The following is a 24433-nucleotide window of genomic DNA, read 5'->3' as shown; positions in this document are numbered from 1 at the left end:
TAATTTATTTTTGCTTTTGTTTCCCTTGCCTGAGGAGATATATCTGGAAAAATGTTGCTAAGGCTGAAGTCAGAGATTACTGCCTATGTTTTCTTCTAAGGGTTTTATGGTTTCAGGTCTCACATTTTGTGTTTAATCCATTTTGAACTTATTTTTGTATGTGGTGTAAGAAAGAAGTCCACTTCCCTCTTTCACATGAGTTGTCCACTTTTCCCAGCACCAGTTATTGAAGAAACTTTCTTTTCACATTGCATATTCTTGCCTCCTTTCTCATAGATTGACTGTATACCCATGGATTATTTTGAGAAGTGAGAGATAAAATGCCATAACAGATATACACAGCATTTTCTGTTAAAAATATGCAGATACATGCTTAGGAAATTTTTCCAAGATTATATGGCAATCTTGTTGGGCTAGGGCAATGTCAGACATGGTTAGGATGATTGTCCCCAATTTATACCCTTTTTCACCTGGTGATATTCTCAGATTTAGCAGGTATTCTTCAAATGAAATCTCAAATCTAAATAAATGTTTTGTAGCTGCCACTTTTTCTGTCTCACTCTAGTATAAAGCAGATTTACAATTTACATTTGTCAGTTGTTTCAGGTTGTAAATATAACTGCCTACATTGGCTGTCCTTATGCTGTCCCCACTTTGAAGTGCCCAGCTGGAAAACATGGACACACCATAGAAATAAATGTAAGAATCTTGCTTGAATGCATACAGATGCATGTGTGTTTTGAAGAGTGGAAACCTGAGACAATAGCAGAGAGTGAAGTACAATTTGGAGGCAGAAACTCTCCCCAGTTTTCTGGAAGGTCCTCAGAGTTAGGAGCAGGGGCCTCTCTATGAAATGAGTGAAGGAGGAAACAGACTTTGTAGGGGATTTCTGGTGAAGTTAGGACTGTCTGGGACCAACATGCATGCTTTAAGATATTGGTACACATTTTAGATGTCAATTGTAATGTGTCCTACTGGGGGCTGGGAGATGCTTGTTTTCTCTGAATAGCTAAAAGAATCAGGGAAGAGTCTAGGATATAGGGGCAGAAGGGATCATCTGCTTAGAGTCCGAGATGTCTTCTTGAAACCTAGACTTGGGGCCTTTGAGGAGGCAGTCTTGGTATTGAAAACCTGTGATTGGTGAGATTTCAGGTGTCCTCATTAAGCAAAAAGTTTCGAAAGTTCTGACAATTGGTCAAAAATGGGAATACTAAAAGTTTGTTTTGCTTTCCACAGTCTGATTGCTTAGGGACGCCCTGAACCTGGCGTCCTAATTAAGAACAGGTACCTCAGTGACTAAGTCCTCTTGGGAAGGAGGGTAGTGAGGGTGAAGAAGAGAGAGAGAAACCCTCAGTTCCCCGAACGCTGTTATTTCTGGGCTTTTTCCTAAGCTCCTCCCAAGAAAGTTGCTCTGGCTCCTGAGCAGTAACTAGATAGGAGTTAGCCTTAGCTGAGTCCTGGAGAGCCTGAGAAGTGGTGGAGAGACCACTCCATGAAGGTGAGTGTCTTCTCACAGTTGCTTTCTGCCAAGGAATCAGTAGGAGAAGATCAAGTATAGAGTTCTGGGCTTGGCTGCCTGCAAGAAGGAGGCCTAGCTTCTGAGGGGTAGAATAGTGGAGCAGCAGAATTGAGAGGCTCATCTCCAAACCCTCTCTACACAGCAGAGAGCAGATTCAATTCTTCTCTGTCCCAGTACTAAGAACAGTCACCGCTAACATTCTTCTGTATTTTTTTCAGCTAGTGCTCATTATATAGACATTATAAAAATGTAGATCACTGAGAGCTATCCCAACAGTTCTGTCCTTGACCTGTTTTCCCATCATTCCAGCCCACAGAAGCTTAGAGGAGGTGACATGAATAAGGAAAGTGAGGAAGGGAAAATGGTAATGTGAGCCATGAAAGCAAGTCAAGAAGAGTAGGCTCCACGGGGTATGGCCCAACTACTTTAATGAGCATCAAGTACTATTTAACCATATAGCACACATCCAAGCAACCATCATGTAGGAAAATTTATCAGCATGACATTATAGCTCAATAATAATATATATATATACATGTCCTTGCCTTCATAGAGTTTATATTCTAGTATCATAGATGAACTGTGAATACATGAAATTAGATTTCCTGTCCTTCTTCCTTGCCTTATATTTATTCCAGCATGATGAATAGACTAGCATCATAATTGTACTTACTTGTCTTGTATATAATCTGGCATCCACCCTCCCCTTGAATGTGAGCTCCACAGGGCAGGAATTTTTGTTTGTTCTATCCACTGCTGAATTTGCTTAATGTTCAGTGAAGGAATGAAATTAGTATACATATCATATCAGGTAATAAAAAGTGCTACAAAGAATGGTAAAGTCCAAAAATGAACAAGTTATTCCTAATTGGTGTAGGGTTACTGGATAGAATCCTCTGAGGAGATGACATTTGAGTAATGGGATGAATAAAGTGAGAGGTCAAGATCCAGACATCCACAGGGGCTACTGGCCTCAGATCTATCCTTGTTAGGGACAGGTGCCACCTTTCCTCTCTCCTGACATTTTGCAAAGCACATGGGTTTAGGGAAGAATGATTCTGCCCTGGGAAATGATCTCCAGAAAGCTCCAGAGCTCTCATTTGTAGATGTGTCTGCTCTGTACCATGGAAGTTTACACTCTGGGGAAAGCAGGGGTGTTGGTCTTAGTCCTCTGCTGCTTTTCTACTACCCCAAGTTGGGTCTAGACAATACCAGTAAGGATGACGTGTAGGGTTCAATGTTCCATGATTTGACCATCACCTAGAACACCCTTATGTCATCTGCTACAGTTAACATAAGAAGAATGACACGGTCCCCGGACTGGTGTGGCTGATCAACACAGCTTCATAAGTGGTCAGTTTAAACACTCTTATCCTCTGTCCCTGGAGAGAAGGCCTATCCTGTGGTGTAAAAAGACAGAGAACGTTTTCTTATCCTCAGTAGAGATTCAGGAGTCTTCCCCTATTCCAGACAGGCAGACTTGTGCTAGATTGAAGGTGATCACATTTATGTCTGACCTTGTACAGAGCATTGCAGTCAGGCATGTCACCAGGTTTTCAGTTGAAAATATTTTCTCATCCTAACCTGTCTTCCTTCTCTTTGGAGAACAGGACTATGTGGAGCCATGTTACCAGTCTTTGATGTCTAGATTTTACAAGGAGCAGAAAAAAGGAGTATATGATGAGGAATATTTCTAGTGCTACTGAATTCTGCCTTCTAGGCTTTCCTGGGTCCCAAGAACTACACCACATTCTTTTTGCCATATTCTTTTTCTTCTACTCAGTGACATTAATGGGAAACACAGTCATCATTGTGATTGTTTGTGTGGATAAACGTCTGCAGTCTCCCATGTATTTCTTCCTTGGTCATTTGTCTGCCTTGGAGATCATGATCACAACTATTACTGTGCCCATGCTGCTTTGGGGATTGCTGCTTCCTGGGATGCACACAGTATCTCTGGCTGCATGTGTCACCCAGCTCTTCCTGTACCTTGCTGTGGGGACCACAGAGTTTGTGTTACTGGGAGCGATGGCTGTGGATCGTTATGTGGCTGTCTGTAACCCTTTGAGGTACAACATCATTATGAACAGCCACACCTGCATCTGGGTGGTCATTGTGTCATGGGTGTTTGGGTTCCTCTCTGAAATATGGCCAGTCTATGCCACATTTCAATTTACCTTCTGCAAGTCAAATCTGTTAGACCACTTTTTTTGTGAACGTGGGCAACTGCTCAAACTATCCTGTGGTGACACTCTTTTCACAGAGTTTGTTCTCTTCTTAATGGCTGTTGTCATTATCATTGGTTCACTGACCCCAACAATAGTCTCCTACACCTACATCATCTCTACCATCCTCAAGATCCCCACAGCCTCGGGCCGGAGGAAAGCCTTCTCTACGTGTGCTTCTCACTTCACCTTTGTTGTGATCGGCTATGGCAGTTGCTTGTTCCTCTATGTGAAACCTAAGCAAACACAGGCTGCTGAGTACAACAAGATAGTTTCCCTGTTTATTTCTGTGGTAACCCCTTTCCTGAACCCTTTCATCTTCACCCTGAGGAATGACAAAGTCAAAGAGGCCCTTCGGGATGGTATGAAACGCTGCTGTCGACTGGTAAAGGATTAAATCTCTCTACATCAGTTTTGGGTGGCAATGTCTTCACTATAAATTATTCACTAACCTAGAAACCCTAGCTCCTCTCTTATAATTATCATCTTTTCAAAGATCAGTTTTGTACAACCTCCAATCTGTGCTGTTGGAGAAGACAAGACAGATAAAAATGAAACCTATTCTCTGCACACTAGAATCTCTTTCCTCAGTTTGTGATGGTTCCCCTCTTGAACCATGGAGGAATATCCTTGGGAAGTGGGATGATTAAAGAAAGGTAATACACCCATGTTTATAGCTCTGTATCCTTCAATTAATTCTCCTGCAATGCATTTTTGAGGATGTATTTCCTAGGGAAGGAAGAATGTGGGAAGAAGGGGTGGGGAGGCATCTGGCATAATCAGTCCCAAGGGGCAGATGCTCACTTTGTTTCTTTATCAACTGTTGTAGAGATTTTCCTGTATTTTGTGTAATTTCTTGACGCAATGGCTGTATGCACTTTAAATATTCTATGGTTCTCCTTTCTCTGCTGGTTTTTCTCTGCTGGCCCCATTGCTAGTGCAAAGTACGTACAATGTTATATACTCTTTGCCACAGAGCCAATCTAGAGTGGAGATACGGGGATTGGAATACTTTTAGTAAGTCTTAGTGATGTAAAGATATGAAATATTTTGGGACATATTGGTATTGGGACGTATGGGGATTGAGACAAGTAAGAATTAAATGACTAATTCTAGAGAAAGGATCCTGTGTTGTACAACTGCTTAAATCTACTATGTTTGTTGAGACTACTTCCAGACTCAGACTTTAGGCTTCATGATGCTTGTGGTTCTTTGTCTCTGAAATCCAAGTGTCTCAGTACCCTGTCATAGATTTTCTCTATGGGGAGCACCACAGAAATGAGAAGCTACCCTCTCAACTTGCAGCTCTTCAGAAATACAAGGCATGGTTTTATGAGAATGCAAGTGTAGGAAGCTCATCATGTTGGAGCAAGGTATTTGAACGAAGGAGGAATTTAAAAGTATTTTCATTATTTTTTATTTAAAAAAAGTTTATTTATTTATTTTGAAGGAGAGAATGTATGTGAGTGGGTGGAGGGGGAAAGAGAGAGAGAGAGAGAGAAAAGAAGAAGAAGAAGAAGAAGAAGAAGAAGAAGAAGAAGAAGAAGAAGAAAGGAGAGGAGAGGAGGAGAGGAGGGGAGAGGAGAGGAGAGGAGAGGAGGAGAGATAGAGAATCCCAAGCAGGCTCCATGCTATTAGTGACACAGGGCTGGACCTCACTACCCTGAGATTTTGACCTGGGCAAAATTTAAGAGTCAGACTCTTAACTGACTGAGCCACCCAGGTGCCTCAGGAAGGTATTGATTAAATGGTAACACTCAGTAACTCCAGCCAGCCCTGAACTGGGTGGAGATATTGAGCCACCCAGCAGTAGATGATGGGACGATTTGCTTTTAGTTGGAAGAAATTTCTTTGGTATTTCTTGTATGAAGACTCTGTTAACAACAAATTTTCTGTTTGAGTTTTTCTGGGAGGTTTTTTTTTGATGTTTATTTTTAAGAGAGAGCGAGAGAAAATTATGGAGGGACAGAGAGAGGGAGACACAGAATCTGAAGCAGGCTCCAGGAACTGAGCTGTAAGCACAGAGCCCAGTGTAGGGCTCCAACTCAAGAACCATGAGATCATGACCTGAGCCAAAGTCAGATGCTTAACCAACTGAGCCACCCTGGTGCCCTGAGTTTTTCTGGGAGTTATGTGTCTTTCCTCTGCTTTCAGTTTTGAAAGGTAGTTTTGGTGGATATAAGATTCTTGATTGACCATGTTTTTTCTTTAAGCACTTAAATATGTCATCCCATTACCTTCAGTCTTAACTGTTTCCAGGAGAAGTCACCTGTTAATATCAATGGAGTCTCCTTGTATGTGAGGAATTATTTTTTTCTTGTTGCTTTAAAGATTTGTTCTTTGTCTTTTAGTAATTTTAGTATTATGTATTTGTGTGCAGATCTCTTTGAATTCATTTCACTTGGAGTTCATTGATTTTCTTGGGTGTGTACATTAATGTTTCTCATAAAATTTGGAAAGTTTTCAATCATCATTTCTTTGAAGATTTCTTACTCTCCTTTGTCTCTCCTATTCTAGTGTCACCACAGCTTGTATTTAGTGCACTTAATAGACACCCTTATTTCTCTGCAACTATGTTCATTTTTCTTCACTCCTTTTTTAGTTACTTGGATTATGAACATAGACTTTTCTGAGGAAAGCACAGACCCCAGGATACTAAAAGACTTAAAGTTAACCACATAAGAATAAAATACTTAACTATAAAAATATAAATAAATGAATGAATGAATAAATAAAGTGTTACTAAAAATTTTTTAAGTGTTTGAGAGGGGGAGTGCATGTGAACAGAGGAGGGACAGAGAGAGAGTGAGAAGGAGAGAATCCCAAGTAGGCTCCATCAGCACAGACGCTGAAACAAGGATCAGTCTCATGAACCCATGAGATCATGACCTGTGTTGAAATCAAGACTCAGAGGCTTAACTGACTAAGCCATCCAGGTGCCCCAATTTTTATTTTTTAAAATAAAGGTTTGCTTTATTTGTGCATAAAGTTCCCTTCTAAATTGGTAAGTTCAATAAAGAAAAATATAAATGGTTTTTGAAACTATGAAAGAGTCCAACTTGATTGAAAATTAAGAACAGATCATTCAGCAAGAACATTTTTTGAATAGCAGTTACCTTTCATACAGTGTGCTGAAAATATAGCGGGAAACATAGTGTACATGGTCTCTTTCCTGATAGAGCATGTTTGGTGAAGAGATATACCATACAGAGTGAAACCACACACACACACACACACACACACACACACACACACACAATATATATATATATATATATATATATATATATATATATATATATATATATAATTAAAACTGTGGATCATTCAGGAAAGAAATTGTCAGGTTGTCTTAAGTCTGGGAGTGATCTTTGAGACAATTCCTGTAAAAATGTGGGGGAGAATATGTTTGGGCAGAGGGGAAGCTGACTGGTGATGAAGTTGCCACAGAGGCTTCAACCCCAGGAGGAACCAATCCCACCGGGAGCCCTGGAGCTAGGATGGCTCTTTAGAATTGTGCTGACTTGTGTCCCTACCTCAAACACAGGAGCTGGACATTTGCACTCCTGCATCTACAGGTCATTGGGTACAGCCTACCTTAGAGGAAAGGCTATAATCTTGGTGGAGGCACTTCTGCTTAACTGAGGGCAATTTCTAGGGATAACCTCAGCTATGGGGTGGGGCAAGTACCTTGGTCCTGAGGGAGGTCTGGGGAAGGCACATAGCATCTACTACAAGGGTATTTGGAGAACACCTGACAGGGAACCTGAATATGTCTGTGGAGGTTAGGGAAAGCCCCTATAAGAAAGGATCATGGGGTGCTCAGTGGCTCAGTGGCTCCGTTGGCTAAGCATCCAACTTCAGCTCAGGTCATGATATCACGGTTTGTGGGTTTGAGCCTGGCATTGAGCTCTGTGCTGATAGCTCAGAGCCTCCTTTGGATTCTGTGTCTCCCTGTCTCTTGGCCCCTTCCCCGTTTGTGCTCTCTTCTCTCAAAGAGATTATTTATAATAACTCTCAAAGAATTATTAAATAAATAAACATTTTTTAAAAAGTTAAAAAAATAAAGTGATCATTAACTGTGTGTGGCATGAACAAGGCAAAGCTGGGTGGGAATGGAGCGAGCACATTAAGAGTGCATTAAGAGCATGCACTAAAGCCCTTGAAAGAACTAAAAGAATGTCAGTGCTGCCGGACAGCATGGGGTGAAGGAAGGGAAACACAGACGACATTAGAGAGAAGCGTTTCTAGAAATCATATAGATCCTTACAGCACTCGGCACAGTGACCAATGAGCAGTGAGAAGGTTTTAATCAGGGGAGAGACCTGATGCAATCTGTGTCTTAAAAGATCACTCAAGCAGTTATGGGGAGAACAGAGTAGAAAGAGGGAAGTGATGGCAGACGTGAAGGTCAGTTAGCAGACTTTTGAGGCAGGCAAGTAAGGATAATTTTCTCTCATCCCTTCTTTTGTGGGCAGGCATTCAGCACTTGGGGTAATAACCCTATCTGTCCTCCTAGATCATCAAGGTGGCTCTTTCTTTCTCTGGTCCATGTTGACTTCTCCTCTTGCCTGTGTCTCTAGTGTGCTTATGTGGAATATGGAAAAAATATAGACATGGAATGGCCTTCAGGTTTGGCCAACTTTGAGTTTGGGCAGTCACCAGCTTTACTCACATAAACAATCCAGTAATCAAGGGTAACTTTAGGTACCGAGTCTGGTGTGGTCTATGAGTGCCCACGATGGTATCTGGAAAGAGCTGATTCTGACAAAAAGTTTAGCTTTGCAGAGGGGTTCCATGACCAAAGGCAATGAGTGGAGAGCCTCAGCAGGAGGCTGAGAGGCTCAGTGCATCATTACAAGGCTCAAGGACTAGCTCAGTTTCTGCTCCTTGCCCCTTCACTTTGGGCAAGGTAGAGATTCTGAAAGAGAGGTCAGACATCCTGTACCTCACTTCCCTGATATTTCAGAAGAGAAAACCAAAGCCAGAGAGTTGAACACTCACACACCGAATTGAATATAACATAGCTGGTGGGTATGAAAAGGAATTAGCATTCAGGTTCCTGATTCTAATCTCAATAGTTTATCCACGATTGTTCACTATCTTGAGATCCTTTAACTTTCACCAAAGACGAATATTTTAAAATTGTGCTCTCATGTTATAAGCTTTACTGGTGGTTTATATCTGTCATCCATTTTACAAACTAAAGTTTGTTTGTAAACTCAAGAGGTGCTTGCCGAAAGTTACTCAAAAAGGTGATAGAACGTGGTCAAAGAGAACATCTGTTTGGAGAATGGTCTGGAAATTACTTGTTACATTCTGACATCCATTAGGGTTAGTTAAGCCTGGTCTTCACCTTGTGTTCTTTTAACTTTCCCCATCCTCACACCTAATCCACAACCATATTTGACATACCTTACTTTGTCTACCTATTCTGTTTAGCCTTCATTTATATACTTTGCACTTAATATAACTTTATACTTCACTTAACCTTACCTCATTTCTCTAGCCATCAATCCCCTAATGATGAGCCCTCTCCTGTTATAGTTTGGATTTATTTAAAAAATATTTTCAACACTTTTAATGTTAATTTTCATACAATAATGTAGCCATTTGATGTGTAAATTTCAGTGAGTTTTAACAAATGTATACATACATGTAGCTATCACAACCAAATTATAAAATATGTTCATCACCCTAAAGGTTTCTTTGTGCTCCTTTTGAATAAATCTCCATTTTCATTCCTAACCTCAGGCTGTTTTCTGTTATTATAGATCAGATTTTTTGTTTCTTGAGCTTATTAATGAAATAATAATATTTATGTCAGGATTCTTTTGCTTACTGTAGCCCTGTACAGAATTATCCATGATGGTGCATCTATCAATAGATTTTTGTTTCTGAGTAGTGTTCCACTGTATGAATGTACCATTTATTTATCCATTCACTTATTAATCATCACTTGGGTTTTTCGAGTTTATTGTGAATAAAATTGCATTCATGAAGATGTCTTTTGTGGATGTGTGTTTTCTTATAGCTTGGGAAAATATCTAAGAGTGAAGTTGAATTATGGCTTTGTAGGGTAAGTGTATGTTTACTTGTTGTTGTTTATATCACCAGCAGTGTACGAAAGATCCAGTTTCTCCACACCTTCACCAACACTTCATGTGGTCAAAATCAATTAAAGATATATGTTGGCATTTGTGTCTGAATTCTCTATTCTGTTTTATTGGTTTATGTCTGTTGATCTAATCATAGTATGTAAGGAAGATAGTGTTTTGATTACTGTAACTTAAATTAAGTTGTAAATAAGGTATTGTGAGTCTCCCACCTTTTTTGTTCTTTTTCAAAATTCTTTTGGCTCTTCTTAGTTCTTCATAGTTGCATAGAAATCTTAGAGTCAGCTTTTCAATATTAAAATAAAAACTTCCTGGGATTGTGAGTGACATTTTATTGAATTTAGAGACTAATTTGAAAAGAAAAAGGCATTTAAACAAAATTCAAGCTTCTGATTTATGAAAATACAATGTTAATTTATTTAGGTATTTCTCAGTTTGTATCAGCAATGTTTTATAGTTTCAAGTGTATAGTCATGTACAGTTCGTTATCTTTTAGTATTTCATTTTTTGCATCTTATTATAAATTATAATTTTTATTTTCATCTCTAGTTTCTTGCTAGTATGTACCAATACAATAGATTTTTATATATTGAGGCCTTTGTCCTGTGGGCCTGGTAATCACTCATTATTTCTGGGAAGTTTTTGTTTTTGGTTTTGTTTTTGTTTTGTGGATCTCTTAGGATTTTCTGCATAATGGATTATGTAATCTGCAAATAAATATTTTTTCTTTATTTACTAACTGTATGCTTTTAATTTCATTTTCTTGCCTTAATGCATTAGCTAGGATGTCCAGTTTAATGTTGAATAGAAGTGGTGAGAACAGATATTGTTGCCTTCCTCCCTATCTTGGAGGAAGAAATTAGGTCTTTCATCATTGGGTTTCATGTTAGAATTAGATTTTTGGTGGGTTCTATTTATGAGTTTAAAGAAGATTCCATTTGTTCCTAGTTTGATCAGAGTTTTTCATCAGTGGATGTTGATTTTAGTGAAATGCCTTCTCTGCTCTTGTTTAAGTGACCATGTGGTTTTTCTCTTTATTTCTGTTCATATGATGAATTATATTAATTAATCTCCCAATGTTAACCCAACCTTGCATATCTGGAATAAAACCATCCTTTTGTTATGGCACATTATTCTCTTTAAGTATTGCTGGATTTTATTTTCTCATATTTTACTAAGGATTTTTCCTTTCATATTCACAAGGGATATTGGTTCTTAGTTTTCTTTTCTTTCAGTGTCCTTGGTATCAAGATTTAATTCTGACCTCATAAAATTAATGAGCAGTGTTCCCTTGCGCTCAATTTTCTGGAAAATTCTATGTAGAATTGGAAATATTTCTTCCTTAAAAATTTGATAGAATATACCAGTAAAGCCACTTGAAACTATAGTTTTCTGTGTGGGAGCATTTTAAATTATGAATTCAATTATTTTCCATATTAGGAATACTTAGGAAACATGTTTAATTTCTTTTTGAATCAGTTTTGGTAATTTTTAACTTTCAAAACATTTTCTACTTCAGCAGGTTTTCCAATTGATTTCTCATTTAAGGTATTTTAATATTGTTGTCTTTAATTTAAATGAATTATGATCATATCTTTGGTTAGTAGCAGATCAGGAAATCAAGAGTGCTCTTATCACACAGTCTTAGTGTCAGTGTGAATCAATCCAAAATCTTTGGAATATAATTGGTGTTAATAGAAACCAATGCCTTTAACATATCTACCTTGTAAGTGCCCAGTCTAGGGATTTATCAGAAATATCAATGTGTATGGAGTTATGATGTATAAAGATATTTATAGCATCATTTTTTCACAATAAAATGAACACAATAAGCAATGATCAGCAGAGGGATAACTAATAAAGAATGGGCATCCCTATAATGGAACACTATGCAGAAATAAAAGTGGGCAACATGTATAGATATGCTTTATATATCTATTTTTTAAAATTTTTATTCATTTAGTTTGCCTGTTACAGGAGCTTCTATTTTTTTCTTTAATTTACATCCAAATGAGTTAGCATCTGGTGCAACAATGATTTCAGGAGTAGATTTCTTAATGCCCCTTACCCATTTAGCCCATCCCCCCCCCCACAATCCTTCCAGTAACCCTCTGTTTGTTCTCAATATTTAAGAGTCTCTTGTGTTTTGTCCCCCTCGCTTTTTTAAATATCATTTTTGCTTCCCTTCCCTTATGTTCATCTGTTCTGTGTCTTAAAGTCCTCATATGAGTGAAGTCATATGATAGTTGTCTTTCTCTGACTGACTAATTTCGCTTAGCCTAATACCCTCCAGTTCCATCAACATAGTTGCAAATGGCAAGATTTCGTTCTGATTGCCGAGTAATACTCCATTGTATATATACACCACATTGTCTTTATCCATTCATCCATCGATGGACATTTGGGCTCTTTCCATACTTTGACTATTGTTAGTAGTGCTGCTATAAACATTGGGGTGCATGTGTCCCTTCGAAACAGCATACCTGTTTCTCTTGTATAAATACCGAGTAGTGCAATTGCTGGGCCATAGGGTAGTTCTATTTTTAATTTTTTGAGGAACCTCCAAACTGTTTTCCAGAGTGGCTACACCAGCTTGCATTCCCATATATATCTATTTTTATCTATTTTTGTATATTGTTAACTGAGAGAGAAAAGGTTTCAGAATAGATTTTCACAAGATTTTCTATAAAGAATATGCAGATACATACTTATAAATTTTTTCTAATATCATATGGCAATCTAGTTGGGCTTGGCAACATCAGAAATGGCAAGGAAGATTATTCCCAAATTATACCCTTCTGCATCTATTGACACTCTCAGACTTAACAGGTATACTTCAAATGAAATCCCAAATCCAGATAAATGGTTGTAGCTGCCATTTTTTCTGTCTCGCTCTAGCATAAAGCAGACTTACAATTTACATTTGTCAGTTGGTTCAGGTTGTAAATATAACTGCCTACATTGGCTGTCCTTATGCTGTCCCGACTTTGAAGTGCCCAGCTGGCAAACATGGACACACCATAGAAATAAATGTAAGAATCTTGCTTGAATGCATACAGATGCATGTGTGTTCAGAAGAGTGGAAACCTGAGACAGTAGCAGAGAGTGAAGTACAATTTGGGGGCAGAAACTCTCCCCAGTTTTCTGGAAGGTCCTCAGAGTTAGGAGCAGGAGCTTCTCTATGAAATGAGTGAAGGAGCAAACAGGCTTTGTAGGGGATTTCTGGTGAAGTTAAGGCTTTGACTGAGACCAATATGCATGCTTTTAGGATATTGGTACACATTTTAGATGTCAATTGTAATGTGTCCTATTGGGGGTTAGGGGATGATTTTTTCTCTGAATAGCTAAGAGAATCGGAGAAGAGTCTAGGATATAGGGCAGAAGGGGTAATCTGCTTAGAGTCTGAGATGTCTCTTGAATCCTAGACTTGGGGCCTTTGAGGAGACAGTTTTGGTATTGAAAGCCTGTGATTGGTGAGATTTCAGGTTTCTTCATTAAGCAAAAAGTTTCGAAAGTTCTGACACTTAATTGGTCAAAAAAGGGAATAACTAAAAGTTTGTTCTGCTTTCCGCAGTCTGATTGCTTAGGGACGCCCTGAACCTGGGCTAATTAAGAACAGGTACCTCAGTGACTAAGTCCCCTTGGGAAGGAGGGTAGTGGGAGGGAAGGAGAGAGAAAGAGACCCTCAGTTCCCACAATGCTGTTATTTCTGGACTTTCTGCTCAGCTCCTGTTGAGTAAGTTGCTGTGGCCCCTGTATATGCATCAGCAGTAGCCAGACAAGTTATCCAAGTCCTGGAGAGTCTGAGAAGGGTGGAGAGGCCCCTCCATGGGGGTGAGTATTTTCTCAGGGTTTTCCCCTAGGAAGGAAAGAGTAGGAGAAGATCAGATTGGAGTTCTGGGCTTGGCTACCTGTTAGAAAAAAGAAGGCCCAGAGCTTAAAGAGTGGTTGAGGACATCACCGAATCCCCTCTACACAGCAGAGAGCAGATTTATTTCTCCTCTGTTCCAATGTTAAAAACAGTCACTGCTAAGATTCTTCTATATTTTTTCACCCAGTGCTCAATACACAGACATTTTAGCAATGCAGATCACTGAGCCATCCCCACAATACTGTTCTTAACCTGTTTGCCCATGATTCCAACCTTCAGAGGCTTGGAGGAGGTGGCATGAGTAAGGGAAGTGAAGACGGGGAAATGGTAATGTGAGCCATGAAAGCAAATCAAGAAGAGTGGGCTCCACGGGGTATGGCCCGACTGCTTTAATGAGCATCAAGTACTATTTAACCATATAGCACACATCCAAGCAACCATCATGTAGGGAAATTTATCAGCATGACTTTATAGCTCAACAATAATATAGATATAAATATAGATGTAGATACAGACACAGATATAGATAGATATATACACACATGTCCCTGCCTTCATAGAGTTTATATTCTAGTATCATAGATGAACTGTGAATACATGAAATTAGATTTCCTGTCCTTCTTCCTTGCCTTATATTTATTCCAGCATGATGAATAGACTAGCATCATAATTGTACTTACTTGTCTTGTATATAATCTGGCATCCACCCTCCCCTTGAATGTGAGCTCCATAGGGCAGGAATTTTTGTTTGTTCTATCCACTGCTGAATTTGCTTAATGTTCAATGAAGGAATAAAGTTAGTATACATATCAAATCAGGTAATAAAAAGTGCTACAAAGAATGGTAAAGTCCATAAGCTAGCAAGCCGTTCCTAATTGGTGTAGGATTACTGGATAGAATCCTCTGAGGAGATGACATTTGAGTAATAGGATTAAAAGTGAGAGGTCGAGTTCCAGACAGACATCCTAAGGGCCTACTGGCCTCATATCTATCCTTGTCAGTGCCAGGTGCCACTTTTCCTCCCTCCCAGCACTTTGCAAATCACATGGAGTTAGAGAAGAATGATTCTTCCCTGGGAAATTATCTCAAGTTCTATAGTTCTCATTTATAGATGTTTCTGCTCTGTACAATGGAAGTTTACACTCTGGGGAAAGCAGGGGTGTTGGTCTTAGTCCTCTGCTGCTTTTCTACTGCCCCACGATAAGTCTAGACAGTACTAGTAAAGATGAGGCACAGGGTTCAATATTCCATGTTTTGAACATCACCTAGAACACCTTTCTATCATCTGCTACAATTAACATAAGAGGAAATGACACAATCCCAGGCCTGGTGTGGCTGATCAACACAGCTTCATAAGTGGCCAGTTTAACACTCTTATCCTCTGTCCCCTGAGAGAAGGCATATCCAGTGGTGTAAAAAAACAAGAAAGGGTTCTTATCCTCTATAGAGATGAAGGAGTCCTCATCTTCAAGACAGGTGATCTTGAGGTAGATTGGAGGTCACCACATTGAGGTGTGGCCTTGTGCAGAGCATTGCAGTCAGGGCTTTTCACCTGGTCTTCAGGTTGGAGATAGTTTCTCATCCTAACCTGTCTTCCTTCTCTTTGGAGAACAGGACCATGTGGAGCCATGTTACCAGTCTTCGAGCTCTAGGTTTTTCAAAAACAGAAACAAGGAGTAAATGATGAACAATCTCTCTGGTGCCACTGAGTTCTGCCTTCTAGGCTTTCCCGGGTCCCAAGAACTACACCACACTCTTTTTGCCATATTCTTTTTCTTCTACTCAGCAACGTTAATGGGAAACACAGTCATCATCGTGATTGTCTGTGTGGATAAACGTCTGTGGTCCCCTATGTATTTCTTCCTTGGTCATCTCTCTGCCTTGGAGATATTGGTTACAACTATTATCGTGCCTGTGATGCTTTGGGGATTGATGCTCCCTGGGATGCAGACAATATCTCTGGCTGCATGTGTCACCCAGCTCTTCCTGTACCTTGCTGTGGGGACCACAGAGTTCGCATTACTGGGAGCGATGGCTGTGGATCGTTACGTGGCTGTCTGTAACCCTTTGAGGTACAACATCATTATGAACAGCCACACCTGCATCTGGGTGGTCATTGTGTCATGGGTGTTTGGGTTCCTCTCTGAAATATGGCCAGTCTATGCCACATTTCAGTTTACCTTCTGCAAGTCAAATCTGTTAGACCATTTTTTCTGTGACCGAGGGCAACTGCTCAAACTATCCTGTGGTGACACTCTTTTCACAGAGTTTGTTCTCTTTTTAATGGCTGTTGTCATTATCATTGGTTCGCTGGCCCCAACAATAGTCTCCTACACCTACATCATCTCTACCATCCTCAAGATCCCCACAGCCTCGGGCCGGAGGAAAGCCTTCTCTACGTGTGCCTCTCACTTCATCTTTGTTGTGATTGGCTATGGAAGCTGCTTGTTCCTGTTTGTAAAACCTAAGCAAACACAGGCTGCTGAGTACAACAAGATAGTTTCCCTGTTTATTTCTGTGGTAACCCCTTTCCTGAACCCTTTCATCTTCACCCTGAGGAATGACAAAGTCAAGGAGGCCCTTCGGGATGGTATGAAACGCTGCTGTCGACTGGTCAAGGATTGATTCTTCTATGTCAATTTTGTGTGGAAACACAGTAATCATTGGGGATTATTAAGTAACCTAGAAAACCCTAATTCCTCTCTTATCATTATCATCCTTTCAGAAGCAAATGGTATGTACAGTTTCCAGACAGGCCATGGAAGAAGACAAAGAAGATGAAAATGAAACCCATCTGTGCCCACTAGAATCTCATTCATCAGTTCCTGCTGCTTCCACTATTGAACTATGGAAGCATATCTTTGGGAAGTGGGAGGAAGTAGAGAAAAGAAACACATATATTTTTGTAGCAATCTATAGCTCAGTTAATTCGCTTATAATCCCTTTCTCAAAATGTGTATCTTGATGGAGGAAGGATATGGGAGAAGGCTAAGGGTGCAGGTCTGGAATAATTAGAGTACCAAGGAAGAGAAGCTCACTTTTGTTGTTGTTGTCACCATTGTTAAATGTTGTAGACTTTTTCTATATTTTGTCCAATTTCTTGACAAGATCGCCACATGTATTTTAAATATTATGTTTCTCTCTTACTCTTGTCGTTTATCGTGTGGTTTATTCTGGTCCCATTCTACTGCAAAGTAAATAAAATGTTATATACATTTTTTTTGCCACAGAAGCAACCTAGATTGGTGAGATGGGGATTGGAATACTTTTTTTTTTTCAGTAAATCTTTGTGAAGTAAATATATGAAATATTTTGGGATGTTTGGGAATTGAGACAAATAAGAATTAAATGACTAATTCTACAGAGAATTAGCATTTTACAGCTGCTTAAATCAACTATTTCTAGTGAGACTGCTCCCAGACCCAGACTTCAGGCTTCATGATGCCTTTATTTCTTTGTCTCCCAAATCCATGTGTATTAGTACCTTTCCATAGATCTTGTCTGTGGGGAGCATCAAAGGAATGAGAAGCTACCCTCTTAACTCACAGTCCTTCAGGAATTCCAGAGCATGGCTATTTAGCAATGCAGTTGTAGGATATTCATAATGTTTGAGGAAGGGATTTGATGGAAGGTGTTGATTAAATAACACTCAGCACCTGAACTGGGTGGATATATTGAGACACCCAGCAGTGGATGATGGTGTTCCATAGGTTTGCAAAGAGTGCTGTGTGGGGATGCCTTCCATTTGATGAGGATAAGGAAGACCACCACATATGACCTAGTTGATTTCACCTCATATGGGCACTAGATGAGGTGTTGAGTGGGGCCTTAATCCAACCCATGTTCTGCTAGCCAACCAGTGGGTTGTAATGGGACTTCATTGGCTAGAGAAAGGGCTGAAGGTTGTCACAAAGGTATTTACCCACATCCACATTCATTTTCTGAGGTCTGTCAGTTTTTTCTCCTTCAGTAATGCAGAAAGGATGCCTTTTCTAATTTGTACAAAGGCTTTTCATAGCACAAGAATAGGAAATTTTATATATTTTTGGTGGGAATATAAAATATTTTGGTCCAAGTAATTAGACAGTAGGAAACTTAGTAAACATATGCTGTACATATATAATATTGCCTATTCTCAAATCTGTTGATTCTTTTTTTCAGCTTTATTGAGTCTAGTGATGAGCTTATGAAAGGAGTTCTTTTCCTCTCATGCAGTATTTTTTAGTTTATAATATCTTCCTTTGATTCTTTCTTACAGTTTTTATTTCTCTACTGAAAACCCTTCTTGTTTACGCATGTTGGTCACCTTTTCCACTGCATCATTTTATATATTAATCCTAGTTACATTACTTTTACGGAAGTCAATATTTACTAGTATAATATTTTATTCATTTATTTATTTGGATTATACTACTCTTTATTTTTAAATTGAAGTGCAATTAACATACAACATTACACTAGTTACAGATGTATGGTGTATTGTTTCAACTATTCTATACATTACTCAGTGTTTACCACAATAAGTGTAGTCAGCATACAACATTGCTACAATATGATTGACTATTCCCTATGCTGTGCTTTTCATCTTGGTGCTTACTTCATAACTGAAAGTCTGTACTTTTTAATCCTGTTTATCTATTACACCTATCTCCCAACCCGCCTCCCTCTGGCAAATACCAATTTGTTCTGTAGTGAGTTTTTTTGGCTTGTTTGTTTTGTTTTGTTCATTTGTTATGTTTTTTAAGACTCCACATATAAGTAAAATCATATGGTATTTGTCCTTCAATGTCTGACTTACTTCACTTAGTATATATTACTTTCTAGGTCCGTCAATACTGTCTCAAATGGCAAGAGCTTATTTTTTAACGAATGAGTACCATTCCATTTTACACACACACACACACACACACACACACACACACATATATACATTTATCCATTCAATTATTAGTAGACACTTAGGTTGCTTTCATATCTTGGCTATTGTAAATAATGATGTAATAAACATAAGAGTGCATGTATCTTTTCTAATTAGTGTTTTCATTTTCTTTGGGTAAATATCCAGTAGTGGAATTACTGTATCATATGGTATTTCTATTTTTATTTTTTTTGAGAAAACTCCATACTGTTTTCTACAGGGGGTGCACCAATTTACATTCCCACCGATTGTGCACAAGGATTTCTTTTTCTTCACATCTTTGCCAACACTTGTTATTTCTTGTATTTTTTAACTTTGGCCATTTTGACAGGCATGAGGTGATATCTCAATGTAGGTTTGATTTGCATTTCCCTGATGATGAATGATATGGAGCATCATTTCATGTGTCTATTTGCTATCTGTAAGTCTTCTTTGGAAAAATGTCTATTCAGGACCTTTCCCTATTTTTAAACTGGATTATTTGTGGGTGGCTTTTTTTTTTTTGCTATTCAGTTGTATTGTTTTTAAATAATAATTTAATAATAATTTTAATTTTAGATCATAACTCTTATCAATATATCATTTGCAACTATCTTCTCTCATTCAGTGGGTTGCCTTTACATTTTCTTGGTGGTTTTCTTCACTGTGCAAAAGCTTTCTTTCTTTCTTTCTTTCTTTCTTTCTTTCTTTCTTTCTTTCCTTATATTTTTAATTAATTTTTTTATTTTAAAAAATTATTTATTTTTTAATTTACACCCAAGTTAGTTAGCATATAGTGTAACAATGATTTCAGGAGTAGATTCCTTAATGCCTCTTACCCATTTAGCCCATCCCCCCTCCCTCAACCCCTCCAGCAACTCTCTGTTTGTTCTCTATATTTAAGAGTCTTTTATGTTTTGTATCCTTCCCTGTTTTTATATTATTTTTGCCTCCCTTCCCTTATGTTCATCTGTTTTGTATCTTAAAGTCCTCATATGAGTGAAGTCATATGATATTTGTCTTTAAAGGCTTTTTATTTTGATATCTTTGATTATTTTCATTTTAAAGTTTAAAACTTTTAAAAGTTCATTTTTTTTGATGATGCTCTATGACTTGCCATGTACATCTTAATTTAGAATTCACTTCAGATGTATACTAACAATGCCAGTTAGCTAGGGAAACATTACTCCTATGTAGCTCTCTCCCCTCCTTTTCTTACTGTTCTTACAGTGTCTATATAGTTACAAGCTTAGCAATACATTGTTACAATTATTACTTTGTATTTTTTAATTTAAAAGCTTTTTTACTTTATATATATTTTAAAGAACATGGAAGAAGAAAGAAGAGCAAGTATATATTTATAGCATTTGTTGTATTGTCCTCATTTACCTTTTCTGGTACTCTTAACTTTTTCCTCAGATTCAAGGTGCCATTTGGTGTCATTTTCTTTCTCCAGAACAGCTCTGCCTCTATCCACCTCCTTTGTGCTATTATTGGCAAATGTATTACATTTGTTTATGTTATCTATTCAACAATACAACTATTTACTTATTTTTTAATACAATTGCTTTTTAAATTAGTTAATAGTCAGAGAAAGACAGATATCATATTTTTCACTCATATGTGGAACTTGAGAAACTTAATAGAAGACCATGGGAGAAGGGAAGGGGGAAAATAGTTACAAACAGAGACAGAGGGAGGCAAACCATAAGAGACTCTTAAAGACAGAGAACAAACTGAGGGTTGATGGGGGGGGCGGTAGGGGAAGATGGATGGTGAGCATTGAGGAGGGCACTTGTTGGGATGGGCACTGGGTGTTGTATGTAAGTGATGAATCATGGGAACCCACCTCCAAAACCAACAGCACACTCTATATACTGTATGTTAGCCAACTTGACAATAAATTATATTAAAATAAATCAGTTAATAGAAGGCAGGGGAAGAAATATACATTTATACTGTCTTACATCATTACAGAATTACCCTTACCAATGCTGTTTCTTTGCATGTATATGGATTCTAATTACTTCCTGGGGTCATTTGCTTTTAGTTGGAAGAGATTTCTTCAGTATTTCTTATAAGAGGGGTCTGTTTTAGTTTATCTGGCAATGTCTCTTTTTGACTTTCATTTTTGAAAGATAGTTTTTCTGGATATAAGATTCTTGGTTGACTATTTATTTATTTATTTTTATTTAAGTATGGCTTGCACACAATGTTATATTAATTTCAGGTGTACGACATAGTTATTGACCATACTTTCTTCTTTCAGCACTCTGACTGTATCATCCCATTGCCTTCTGGTCTTAAATGTTTCAGTGAGAAGTCAAGCATTTAACCTTATTGGGGTCCTCTTTTCCCTGAGATGTCTTTCTTTTACTGGTTTGAATTTTTTTCTATGCCTTTTAGAAAATGCACTATTGTGTTTTAGTTTGTGGATTTCATTGAATTTAATTTACTTGGATTTCATGGAACCTTTGTGGATGTGTATATTAATGGTATTAAAATTTAGAAAATAACTATCATTTCCTTAAATATTTTTTACTATCCTTTGTGTCTCTTCTATGCTTCTAGTGCTCCCATTGCATATATGTTGGTGACCTTAATGGAGTCCCATATTTCTCTGAGGCTCTGTTCCTTTTTTCTTCATTATTTTTTTCTTTCTGTTCTTTTTGTTGCATAATTCCTATTTATTTGTCTTCAATTTATTAATTTATTTTTCTATCAGTTAAAAATCTACTATTGAGCTCTTCTACTGAATTTTGAGAGAGAGAGAAAGAGAGTGAGAGCACAGGGGAGGGCAGAGAGAGACAGAGAGGGAGAGGGAGAATCTTAAGCAGGCTCCACACTGTCAGCACAGAGCCTGACGTGGGGCTTGTTCTCACAAACCATGAAATTGTGACCTGACACTTAACCAGCTGAGCCACTTAAGCGCCCCATCTTCTCTTCTCTTCCACTGAATTTTAAATTTCACTTATGCTTTTCAAGTTTTGAATTTCCACTTGATTTTCTTTTTTAATTTTGATCTCTTTGTAGATATTCTCTATGTGGAGAAGCTTTAGCAACATATCTTCCTTTTCTTCCTTAAGCATTTTTTTTTCCCTTTGGTTGTTTGAACATATTTTTATGGCTACCTTCGTATTTATAATGGCTACTTTGAAGTCTTTTGACTATAAAATGTGATATCTGGGCCCTCAACAAGCAGCTTCTGTTGTGTGCCTTTTGTATTGTGTATATGTCGTACTTTGTTTCTTTGCATGTCTTGTAATTTTTCATTGAAAACTAGACATTTTAGATATTATACGAAAACACTCTGGATGCTGGTATGCCACCTCAGGGGCTTGTTGATACACTTTACTTGTTGGTTTGTTTAGTATCCTGGCTGGCCTACTTTAGTCCATTTCTCCGGCAGTGTGTACACTCTGGGGTCACTCCTTAGAGGCCACAGTCTTTACCATATGCACAATCTCCCTAATGTAACAGTGGTTTTAACAGGACTCTCTTTGACTGTCTCTTTCCCTTATCACACCTAGTTGTTAGGCTGTGCTGATTGCTGGCTAATTCTTCTACTGTTTTTGACAATGTCCTGAGGCATAAATTGCTCCATAGTTGGATTCAACTAACTTAAGATTCCTTTACGGAGGTAATTTTTGAGGTCAGAGTTTGACATTTATTCTGACCCCAGGGAGGCATTTCTTAGCTGTCTCTTTCTCCGTTTCTGTTAAACTAGCTGCTCTATACTTTTCTTTGTATCCCTTTATGAAGTTACCACACTCCTCCTTTGCTCACCACCAAAACCTTTATTGTTTTTGAAAGTACTCTAAAGCTTGAACTTCCCCACACTGTTTCACATAGTCAGTTCCTTCAGAGCTGGCTGTCCCCTGGGAAATATATCTGGGACATGACTCTGTAGCTGGGATTGAGGACAGTGGTGCAGTTTTTTCCAAGTGATACCCCTGCTTCAGTTTCAGGGTGATGGGGCAGTAGCAATTATTTTTGAACTTCTTGGCTTGCCTTTCTGCAAGGGAGGGTGATTGAGGCCCTCATATTCTCAATGTGCTGTTCCTGAGGTAGAACCTCTGCTCTATGAATGAAGACTGAGCAGGAGCAGGAAGTCCCAAACCTGTTGTCTGCATTCTCCTGGCAATTAGCTTTTGCAACATGTAGTTGTGAGGGAGGAAGAGGAAGAAATGCAGACCCCTGCCCCTTTTGGGAAGATACTGTAGCCCTTGGCTTGGAGCTGGGGCTAAGGGAGCCCACTGTTCTTGGCTATATCTGCCTGAAGTGGACTTTCCTTCCCATACTGAATTGGGAAGGGGGAGGAAGGTGTTGGGTCATGTTTAAAGTGCCACAGACTCTTGCTGTTCTTGGCATATTCTCTTGAATTAATGTTTCTTCATTTGCTATATGCCTTTAGTACAATTTCCAGAGACTTCAAATATTTTTAAATAGTTGTTTTAAAGTCTCTCACTGATAGTTCCAATATCTGGATCTGCTCTGAGTTTAGTTACATTACTTTTTCTACTAAAACTGGGTTGTTTTTCATGTGTGTGTATGTGTGTGTGTGTATGTCTCATATGTTTTAAAATTAAATTCTTGGGGCGCCTAGGTGGCTCAGTCGGTTAAGCGTCCGACTTCAGCTCGGGTCATGATCTTGCGGTTGGTGAGCTCAAGCCCTGCATCAGTCTCTGTGTTGACTGCTTCAGATTCTGTGTCTTCCTGTCTCTCATCCCCTCCCCTGCTTGTGCTCTGTCTGTCTTTCTCTCTCTTTCAAAAATAAGTAAAGATTTTTTTTTAAGTTAAAAAAAATTAAATTAAATTCTGTACACTATCTGTAGAACAGTTGAGTCTGAGGTAAATAGTATTTGTGCCTCGAAATAGGCAGACCCCTTCTTGGGTTCAGTTGTAAGTTTGAGGAGTTCAGTTAATATGATGAGGAAGTCGAGCTGGATTGGGGGTATTTTGTTGCCTTTAGTGAACCAGATGCTTCAAATTCCTTTAGTGGTAGGCTGCTGTGCCTTGGTCTTAAAGTATCTAGACCAGGTATATGCATTATTGGATTTAACAGAAAACAATAATCACCTTGATACTTTATAGTTGTGAAATGTTTTTAAATCTTCATAGTGCTATTACAACTGTTTTTGACACTGTCGACCTTTCCTTGCTCTACCCATAGATATGTTTGTATGAGGGATAATCCCCTATCTTGTGGCCATTGTTTTCAGTATGCTCAGATAGTCTACTCTTGGTGAAACATTTTTTTCACTGCCCTTTCTCCCAAACTTATTTTCTATTAATCTCAAGGCCACAAATGTGCATGGCTTAAGATACAGTTTTAACCAAATCACTCATGTATACAAATGATCTATTTCCCTAGACTTCCAGCATTTCTTCCATAGGGTTAGCACTAAGCACCATTCTTTGACCAGGTTTTAAATCTATTTTCTCTTCTTCACCACTAAATAAAGACTTTTCTAGAATTCTCTTTTTTTAAAACTTTTAGTTTTACCTTCTATTCATTTTTTGAGAATAGGATGTTAACAACTGTACTGAAGACAACAAAAACTGTTCTAATTTTATAAAGAGTAATCCAGGTTCTAACATTACACACACAAACATTACATAATTTATCTATAACTCCCTTGAAATTCACTTGTCGTTGGAATTTTCTCTAGTTACTTGAGACAATTCCATTCTTAAATGAGATCTGTCTCTCACTAGATCAAAAAAAGTATGTCTTTTCTGAGGTGATTTTTTGGAAGTTGTTGTGGAAATGGGATTGTTGGCATCCCCTACTCAGCATGTCCT

At 38.4% G+C, this 24433-nt stretch overlaps 2 protein-coding genes across 2 annotated transcripts; both read left to right on the top strand.

Annotated features, from left to right (window-relative positions):
• Positions 1-3196: 3196 nt before the first annotated feature.
• Positions 3197-4141, top strand: LOC124525162 (olfactory receptor 9A4-like). The gene has a single exon (XM_047097688.1). It carries the CDS (start codon positions 3197-3199, stop codon positions 4139-4141), a length of 945 nt encoding a protein of 314 aa, XP_046953644.1.
• An 11270-nt stretch (positions 4142-15411) lies between these two features.
• Positions 15412-16356, top strand: LOC124525164 (olfactory receptor 9A4-like). Its single transcript, XM_047097690.1, has one exon. The coding sequence runs from the start codon at positions 15412-15414 to the stop codon at positions 16354-16356; it is 945 nt and encodes a 314-aa protein (XP_046953646.1).
• Positions 16357-24433: the final 8077 nt, after the last annotated feature.

This window comes from Lynx rufus, unplaced genomic scaffold (assembly GCF_022079265.1).
Source record: "Lynx rufus isolate CCGP_SWC_20201006 ecotype Redwood Valley unplaced genomic scaffold, mLynRuf1.p SCAF_4, whole genome shotgun sequence".
Lineage (NCBI taxonomy): Eukaryota > Metazoa > Chordata > Mammalia > Carnivora > Felidae > Lynx > Lynx rufus.
Note: the sequence above shows the minus strand (reverse complement) of the source record. Positions and strands in the feature narration are given on the sequence as shown.